The 10,318-nt window shown below is 40.6% G+C and overlaps 1 protein-coding gene across 1 annotated transcript; it reads right to left on the bottom strand.

The window, feature by feature from the left end:
- Positions 1-8,417: 8,417 nt before the first annotated feature.
- LOC129273935 (uncharacterized protein K02A2.6-like) lies at positions 8,418-9,755 on the bottom strand. The gene has a single exon (XM_054910806.2). It carries the CDS (start codon positions 9,753-9,755, stop codon positions 8,418-8,420), a length of 1,338 nt encoding a protein of 445 aa, XP_054766781.2.
- Between the last annotated feature and the right edge of the window lie 563 nt (positions 9,756-10,318).

A 10,318-nucleotide genomic window follows, 5' to 3' on the forward strand; every position in this document is an offset into this window, starting at 1 on the left:
GCTCAAAACTAATGAAAAGCTTCCTGCCTTCAGCCTTGATTCTCATGATATCAGTTTGCAAGAATCAAGTTTGATTCACACATAAAGTTGTCTACAAGAATCTATAAGCGAATCAATTCGCACCAAATTTCTGGCCCTGCCAACGATTCCAAATTTAAATACCAACATGCTTCATAACTAACAGCTGTCTCTTAAAGCTCAAATTATTGAAAGATAGAAAAGAAAAATCCCAAATTCAATGAAGAATTATCTCATAATGTCGGCTTCAAAAATGACCACAAATGGACAGGAGTTAAACACTTTTAGGCAGGCATTAGAGACAAACTCATGAATTGTTGGACATTGATACACATCCACTTTACATCAAGTGACTAAGCCAAGTGTGAGTGTAAAGTGGTTGCATGCCTTTGTCAGCATAAAGTGGGTTGCCTGAAGGGGTTCGAACTTCAATTCTTAAAGTGTATTTACAGTTTCCTTTTATCATGTGTGGCACCCTGGAATGAAGAGATAATTATCCATTGTAATAAGGGAATAATGTTACAAATTATTTTTCCATCGTATAACATTTTGGGTTTTTAATGTGTGATGTTACAAACAAATTAAAAATATCCGAATAACAGAATACCTTCTTTACTTCCGGGAACTGACACATCTTTCTTGGCTCGTTTGCATCTATCTTTGCGAAGTCCAGAAAGGGGTTCTGCCAGTCTTTGTAGTCCTTGGTTGAACAGTGTGATTAGGTCCTCACCATGAATCCTGCGAAACTCTGCAAGAAACAGAAAATATGAAAAACATCGTGACCCCTGTTCACTAGATTAATGCTGGTGTTGTTGAACATGTTGAATTATTGGTGTTTATAATGACAGGCTGATTGGATTTATAATTTTACTGACAAGACAGATACAGCTTCATCCTGTAAATCAGCTAGCTTATCATAACCACAAACACACTCCTGTAAAGATCTTGTTTAGACTACTTCAGGCATTAATTTGAAGAAATTGTAATCATAAACCCTACCATCTTTGGTAGGGTTCATGTGGTATGACGAAAGCATTATATAAGTCTATCATGAATTCATCCCAAATAGAGCATGGCAGATAAGACTGACCATGCACTCCAGCTTTGAGTTTTGAAAATTGCAGGTGTGGTATATATCACACTCCTCAATATATTAAGGTGTGCTGTAGAAGTGCATCACAATCAAACTTGTAACTCAAATTTCAAATATTCAAATAAACCACCCTGCATACGCTACCATGGCTACGTGGCACGCAACATACCACATGTGCAGAAACGACCAAGTGTACGTGGAATTCAGGAAAAGGGCTCTTTTTTATTGCACGTGAACAAAACACTACATGACCGAACGTAAACATAAAGGCTTGAAAAAAAGGATTTACACTGAACTTTTCCTTTGTCAATATACATTTTGAAAATTTTAATTTTGTTATAAATGATTCAAGATTATTCCTGCAAGCCCAAAGACACTTTGCACTTTGTAGCCAATTTAAAAAAATAGGCGTGTGAAAAATCACACTCCTTGTGATGATTTGAAGCGTGTGATCGCACTCGCACGCCTCAAAACTCAAAGCCTGTGTACTCGTGAAATTGGCAATGTGCGTGTTGTTCGCCTGGATGGGACTAAGCATTATGGTGTTTATATTCCACCAATACGCCTGAAAATGTAAACCAAGGTATTACATTTTATATTCCATGTACAGTACATGTGTGCATCATTTACATGTCAACAATTTGAATGTGGATACAAAATGTATATCTACATTAAAAATAAAATATACACAACAGCCATGGATATTTCTCTTTGATTACTGTAGAGCTTGCACCACCCTCCACAATTTTGTGGCGTCTATCTGGAAAAGTTAAATCCATGCGTTGTGTGACCTCCTTAAAGTCTGGACGCTTTTTCTTGCTCTCAACTGCTAGCCACTCAATATGGGCCTTAATGGTTAATGGATCCTCTGATTTGGGTCTTTCAGGTAGGTAATTTTATAGACCAAACATTGGTGGGAATTTGGGTTTAGCTGGTTGTTTTGCTGCCAATTCCATGCTTGGTTTTTTTCATGGGTTGTTTCCTTTTTCTCATCTGAACTTGTAGCAATTTCCTTATATCGTCCGACCTATTCCGCTTGTTCTGAAATTTGTATTTGAGTTTGGCTAACCACAGTTCCTGCAAAACAAAAAGTATGATCAAACAGGCTCAACAATTAACAGCAAAAGCAATGAAGTTGTTGAACCACAAGTGTCGCCTGCTTTTGCAATTACCAAGGTCAAAGTTACAAAGTTTCAGAAGCAGCTCTGCAAGTTTCTCGCATAGACGGAAATATGAAATACTTAAATTAGGTGAAGAAAAACCGGGCTGCACTTCATAGCACAGGATGCTTCCCTACTCAAATCCCATCTATTTTGCCCTTCGCTGTCCCACACACCAGTGGCATAACCTGAGGGGGTAAGGGGGCATTTGCCCCCTGCTGGAAGGCTCACCCCCCAAATAAAATGCCAAACTCCATGTCTACTAACAATAGTCGGTTATGCCCCCCTGATCACAAGCCTGTCCCCCCCATGCTCCCCCCAAATGGGAGACCCTAGTTACGCGACTACCTCACACCCTCTCCCAAACATATGCCTCATTCCAGACCTACCCACAGCCTGCCTGATCAAACACTAAACTTGCAATAGTTTAGCTCCACCGCCTGGTTACGTGCACATCCCCACATCCAAAACCTAAAAATACCCTGCCCGTACCTCAACCCACTGTCAATATTGTACAAATCTTTATTTGACACATTCCTCCTTGTGATGTGCACTTACCTTGTTATTGGTGTTGTCTAGCATGGCTATCTTTGGGAACTTTGAAACCAGCTGCTCCACAACTCCGGCATATTCACGAGGAGTTGGATACCTACAGGATATGAATCAAATTTTTTTTAACAATTAGCTAGTCGTTTAGGTGGTGAATGCGAGCTTTTAGCGTGCTGGATGATAAACCTTGGGGGGGGGGGGGTTGCAACACCCCTCCCCCTTCTTTAGACTAAGGTTAATGCATGCAGTCATTTATATGTACAGTACACATACAAGGCAATTTCTTGGTTCCAGGAAAATACAAAAAATTCTGTGATACCTTCTGACATATTTTTATGATTTGACTTCATAACTCAGCACTTTTGCATTCTCCTCTCTTCCTCTCTTCCTCTCTTCCCCAGTACCTTTAATGTTACTTTGTTTCTTTGAATAAAAAAACCCAAGTATATAGAATGCATATATTTCGACACTGTTTCAAGGTATACACACCTCGATACCATCATCCTTGAACAACCACAGGTATTCTTCTTTCAGCTGTGCTATTGATAGGTTTTCGTTTATGATTTCATTTCTTCTATCAGAGAAGGTTAAGGTCATCCTGGATTCCACCTCTTCGTAGTTGGGTCGCTTTTTGGTCCCTTCTGTTAGTGGCCATCGTTTGTGTGCTTTGATGCTCTCGTCATCTTCAGAAGCCTGCCTTGATGGAAGGTAGTTGGCCATCCCGAAAATAGGAGGATACTTCACCTGCTCCTTTGGTGTCTTGAAAATATTCCGGGTTGGTGGTTGCTTCCTCTTTCGTTGTTGAACTTCCAAGCTGGCTCTCATGGTACCATCCCGTCTCCTGCTGTTCTGAAACTTATACTTAAGTTTTGTAACCCACAGTTGCTAAAAAAGAAGAACAGATACAAATATATATAAAGAGTTAGGCCTATTCAATATTTATAAGTGTCACATATAAAGTAGATAGAATAGACAAATTGATTGTATGCATGCAGAATGGTTGATATTATGTACATGTCTAATAGATTCAAACATCGACTGCAGAATATTCACCACACCAAGAATATCTCAAGATAACACCGCAAGCCTTGTTCCTTGCAACTAATTATAAATACAACTACCTATATACACAGGGGATTAATTTGTAGTTATTTTTCTGTCTGTAAGTTTGATTAGCAGGCTTCTTGAGCAGGTTTGCAATTAAAATATTTCATATTGTGCTTAGAAAGATGAACTGAATATAAAAAAGTGGGGATTTAATTTAGAAAAGAACTAGATAGATGAGAATTAACAAAATGGTTCCAGTTTATCATGCAGAAACTCTCCCAGTATATCGTCAGACAGTTACTTGCGTATGTGTGTGAGGGGGGTGTCTTCACAGCAGGAGGCAATGTTGCTCAGAGTAATAAAATCTAGCACTGCCAATCCCAAGGTGATTGCATATATATAGTGGAGACAGATCCCATCGGTCTAGGGCTAGTTACGCTGCGAACGTTCGAACACCGGTAAGACGCAACTTAGCCCTATAACTAAGCCTACATGTATGCTTGCAGAGGTGGGTAAGACGGGTGGGGTTGTATTTCCGATCACTTAACATTCCTTAATATTCTAGACTTTGCCGTGTTTGTTGTCTGATTCTACTAAAAATACACATCAAATTTCACTAAAATTATCCAAGTTTGTCTTGCATACATTTAAGACATCATATTGTGTTAAAAGAGTGAGAACATGTTCATGTTATATCGTGAATTTTGAGTAACAAAGTTAGGCGTTCGGAATTAGGACCCGTTCGGAATTTCGACACCTTGGTAGTTTTAGTACCATATACCGGGTCGTAGCCCGAGACCAGTCCATGGCATCATGTCATCATGCCGGATTCAAGGCTCAAGCTATCATATAGAGCAAACAAACAAACAAAAAGAAACACGTAAAACTCACCAAAAAACCCCAAAACTTCTGTTACGGGTAGGCCTATAAATTTTTGTAAAGGTACATCTTCTCATACACCGTACCTCGTCGCATGTCCGCATCCGACCGACATCCCGCGGCGCGCTCGATTGACCGGGCGCAGATAGTACTCGTGATCTGAGTAGGCGTACCGGACGCAACATTTAAAATTACGCATATCCAATAAAATTACTCGCAAAGACTTTCATGAGACCCCGAGACTGTCGTGGTTTACTCATCTAGTGAATTAAGGTATTTCTCAGCAATTCTCACTTTACTCGATTGTTAGTGTTTTCACCCGTTCATCCACCAAGCCGTACCAGATTAAAGAGAAACTCACTTTGCACATTTGTTTGACGTAATTATTTGTGTAAGGGATACTCAAGAAAAAAAAAGAGTATACTGGAAGAGCGGATGTAATTTTTAACAGAAACACAGATTCTGAAGTAAAAATACGTAATATACGAATAAAAGGCACTCGGTTCCATGAGTAGCCGTGAGTAGCAAAAGATTTTACTCATGGAAACTAGTTATTATTTTTTGTGCGTACCTTTTCTAATCATGGATAGGATGCGTGGGCTCATAAACTAAACAATTCGAGCGCGAAGCTAGAGCCGAAATTTTTGATGTATTGTCATGAAAAAGGGGGAGTGTTTGTAAAATAATTTATCATTTACAGCGCCGTAATTTTGGGCATTATATCGCCGTAATTGGGCAGCATAACGCCGTAATTTAGAATATGAGACCAGATTCCTTCAGGAATATCTAGATAGGGTTTTATCATTGCGTAGTCTTAACAAGATGCAGTTGAACGCCAGTAAAACCAAAGCAATGAGAATTGCTCCTTGTAAAAAGAATGTTGGTAATACTAGTTACATGATAGATGATGGGGTAATTGAACAGGTCAGTTGTATCATAGAGCTATTCCTCTATGGTTGTATCAAGTACTTCTCAATTCCCAGTTAACCGTGGGATGACCATGTAAATCATGTTGTTTCAAGGTGTAGCCGTGTGCTCGGACTCCTTTCCCGTATGTCGGCTGGCCTCTCTTCACGAGCGCTTCTGACATTATACAAGTAATTTGTGCTGCCCATCCTTAATTTTGGTGTTCATATTGATATACTCGAGCACATTCAGAGAAGGGCAACACGAATGATACTCAGACATGAGATGCCATATGACCAGCGTTTGCGATTTATGGCATACGTTGAACCTAGGATGATTTTTTGATGGTGTTCTTTTTTCGTTAAATTGTTGTATGGCTTGATCGTATGCGATGTCGTGAGGGACAATATTTTAATACGTGTAAGGCGTTCTGAGGTAGATGTTAGAATTGATTTGTACACCTACAGGCACCGATATTCCATTGTATGGGAAGCCCAGCCCTCTGGATGCAGAGTCGAAATAGTATCAGGAGACATTGAACATGTTCTGGGTGTCCTCAAGAGAGATGAGATCCTAAAATGCCAGTTAGATTAGAAAATAAATCAAAACTATATCTAAAGATCCACAACACCTTTTTCAAGTTTCATTTTCCCAAACGGTGTCCAATATTCTGATTTATATTATATGATATTATATCTTTAATCTCATACGTTATAAAGTTGTTTCGACTGCTCCCTGTTTATTCCAGCTCAATTATTTTAATTAAGTATTAATTAAGTTAAACATAAATTGGTTCATTTTTGTGCAACCAACCTGTTTTATACTATCATGTTATTCCATTTTGTTACTCTTGTATGTAATGATTTTTGTTCTCCCAATCAGGTGTGGGAGGGAAGGCCTGTGTGCCATGGCCGTTAAATTGGCCTTTTCCCTACCCAGGCTACCTGGTTTTGTGAGCAAGGGTCTAAAAAAATTGTATTTTTTTTTTTACTATTTTCATTCTTGCATTGTACATGCTGTCCTGTTTTTCATTTCTGAAAGTGCCATTGGTCAAACGATGTCACATGATTAGAGGATAATGGAAGCACAAAAATGTTTGGCAACTCCCCCCCCCTTGGGCGACAGGGGACGGGTACCATCTTTTTTTTTCAAAAAAAGGGTGTTTTTACCCGTTTTTTTTTTTTTTGCTAGGGGAGGGGGCCCGGGCCCCCCCCCCCTCCCTGGATCCGCCACTGACATATTGATACGCCGGCCATTTGTAGACATCACATGTGACAATTAATTTGGCGTCGTGCTTATGAACAAAATTAGATAAAGTTTTACAAAAAGAAGCGATTATAGGTTACAATTTAACAGCAAAGTCACTTGCTTCTTTTTGTTAAAGTATTTGGCAAAAAGAGGAGTATGTGATAATTTGATTTTTTATGTCAATTAATTGCTTTCGTAAAATTATCTCCTCAAATATAACATTTGAACAAATTAAGGGAAGCATGTTTGTGTCACGGTAATTGCATTATATGTAGCAGTTGAAGTTAATAGTCGTAGAGAATTGTTTATATATTATATGTTACTGTAATTTTAGAATATGTATTTAGTTTCCGAATTTTGTTAAAAGTACAATTAAGAGAGATATTAAATTAAGCCCACATGTTCCATGTATGTTGAAATAAAAAGTGACTTCAAGGTTCAAGCCAAATATTCCATTGTTAGTAGTTCGTGTTTGTGAATGTCTAATCGAGTAACTTAGCTGGACATGCTAAAAAATGGCCCTTTAGCAGAACTATTTTTGTATACCACCATATATCCATAACACCGCAATGATTTCGGCTGTTTTTATGGTTTATTTTATTAGCTAACCATAATTTATAATTAGCAATTTAGCTGCAAAATGTCAGTTACCTCTTTAGATATATAGATGTTTTACTTTTAGGCCCCAAACTTTGTCCAGCTGTTAGTTTTCATCACCAGCTGATGGCATATAAATACTACGTTAATTAGCGGACTCTATGGTACTTTGAAAACTCGATGCTGGGGCGATCGAACCTTGTATTTCAAAGAAGTTAAAATGTTCAGGAGAGTGAAAATTATGGCTACCATAGCACTAAAAGAAATGAGACTGCTTTCTCTTTGACATGCTGTAGCGGCTTCATTTTGAGGAATAGAGAGCTAGGATTTGGACAGGACATCACTTGACCGATATTTGCTAGAGATAAGTTCAAAAACGGTAATTTTCACCAAAATTTGAGATACAAGTTGATATCACCCCAGCGACGATGTCTTCTTCCGCTTTCTATCCCTTAATTCTCTACTTTTTCAGTTTCCATTTCCCTTCCTTTTTCTTCTTTCCTTTCCTTCTTTCACTTCTTCCTCCTTTCATTTCCTACTTTTCCTTCTGTAGTATTTAGGAACTCAGAGACATAAAACTAGATATAATGAATTTAGAAGTTGAGATGATTTAATCTATTCCAAGATGTCCGATCATATTCAGATCATGTGTACATAAAGGGGATTGAGCCCTCGACGTTGACTGTTAGCACAGTCTTACAAACACAACATATTTCCCTCCTTTAAAGAGATGAATAATGTTATATAACTAAGTCCAGATATGAGTTCAAAAGTTTATGAGTCTAGAAAATAAAACTTGTTTATTAACAACAAGCCTGAAATTTTATTAACCTATATTGAGCAATTGTTTCATATGAGTCCAGAACTTAAACGTTCCAGTTTTTTAATTTCTATGCTCAATACTTGTCGGCTCTAAGGATTTAAGATCTGTAATCTCGTAGATATCCAGGTCGTCTCCTTAGACGCTGAGAACGACGAACAGTTCGCGGTTCTGCTCGCTGTTGCTCTTGATCTTCAGTGCTTGTAGGGAATGGAAAGGTGTCTTCCCAATCGCTTTCATTCATGTTGCCTGGCTTGCTCGCGATAAGGCGTCTGGTGTTCCATCGCGTTCCGTCATCTAGTACAAATGCATTCGAGCCGAGCTTCTTCACGATCTGTTTGGGTTTCGATACCCCCGAAGCTAGCTTGTGCTTGCGATTTGGACGCTGTACACGAACCCAGTCACCGATAGCGAATTTCGGTGTGATTGCTCGTCTGCGTTTGGCAGTGTACGCTTTCATGCTTTGCTGTTTCCTCTCAATCTCTCTCGCTTCAGCCTGTGTGCTTGCAGGCTCTGAAACCGGTTCTTTCAGGATGTTGAATGGCATACGGAGGTTCCGTCCCAACATCAACTCTGCTGGAGTATTTCCGGTTAGCGAGTGAGGTGTTGAGCGATACGTGCGTAGTAGGGTCTGGATGGCCTTATCGAAGGTCATTCCATCTGCGAGATTCGCTTTCAAGCTCTCCTTGATTACCCGGTTGAAACGCTCTACGCCGCCATTGCTTTGAGGGTTGTAGCGAGTTGTGAGGCGATGTTGAATTCCTTTAACGGCTAGGAATTCTTCGAACTGTTCAGACGTGAACTGTGGTCCATTGTCCGTGGTGATAGATTCTGGAAGACCCCACTTGGTAAACATCTTCTCCAAGATGCTAATGACTGATGTCGTAGTGACTGAGCTTGTTGCTGCTATCTCAGGCCACTTGCTATGGAGGTTGTGTACAACTAACAAAAATCGCTGACTTTGAGGAGCGGCTTGGACTTCCCCAAAGATGTCGACTTGAAGTTGCTGCCATGGCTTCTTCGGCCATGGGGTCGGCTGCAGTGGTGCTGGCCGCGGTTGAGTTTTCTCGCTGAGAGTACACGCTTCACAAGATCTGACGAGATCTTCTACGCGTCGATCGATCGCTGGCCACCAGATTGCTTCGCGACATCGTTGCTTCATCTTCACCACACCTGGATGACTTTCATGTGCGGTTTGTAACACACGATGTTGAAGCGATTTCGGGATTACCGCTCGGGTGCCACGGACGATACACGTGTCGTCGAAGATAGCTAGCTCATTGCGAACACAATGATATGGAACGAGGTCTTCGGAAATCTCTCTAGGCCATGCTGTTTGGAGATAATGACAGACCTTCTGTAGAGTTGCATCTGCGGCTGACTCTGTTTTCAGCTGCTCACGCGTCACAAGCTTTGCGGTCACGTGAGAGATCACCATAAGAACGTAGTCTTCGATGTCGCTTCTTGCATGGCTATCGCGATCGCGTTCGGTGTACGGCTAAGCATATCTGCTACTCGGTTGCGTGAACCCGCGAGATATTCGACCTTGAAATCATATTGGTGCAGTCGATCTGACCATCTGTAGATGCGGAGTGGGCGGTGTCCAGATCCTGAAGTGCTCAACAAGGTTGTTAAGGCTTGATGGTCAGTACGAAGTGTGAACTTGCGACCGTAGAGGTACATATGCCAGTGTTCGCAGGCATAGATGCATGCGAGAGCTTAGCGTTCTCCTGTAGAATACTTTCGCTCTGTGTCCGACAACGCTCGAGATGCGAATGCGACCGGACGTACACTGCCGTCGATCGTTTGCGATAACACTGCTCCGATAGCGAACGCTGACGCGTCTGTAGTCACGTACGTTTCAGCGCTTGGAGTGAAGTGAGCGAGAACTGGTGGCTCTGCGATTCTTCCCTTGAGAGTGTTGAATGCGGTCTCTTGTGCGTTGTGCCATTCCCAAAGCGCGTCCTTCCGGAGAAGCTTCTGCAGAGGTTCTGAGATTTC

This window comes from Lytechinus pictus, chromosome 13 (genome assembly GCF_037042905.1).
Source record: "Lytechinus pictus isolate F3 Inbred chromosome 13, Lp3.0, whole genome shotgun sequence".
In the NCBI taxonomy this organism is placed as follows: domain Eukaryota; kingdom Metazoa; phylum Echinodermata; class Echinoidea; order Temnopleuroida; family Toxopneustidae; genus Lytechinus; species Lytechinus pictus.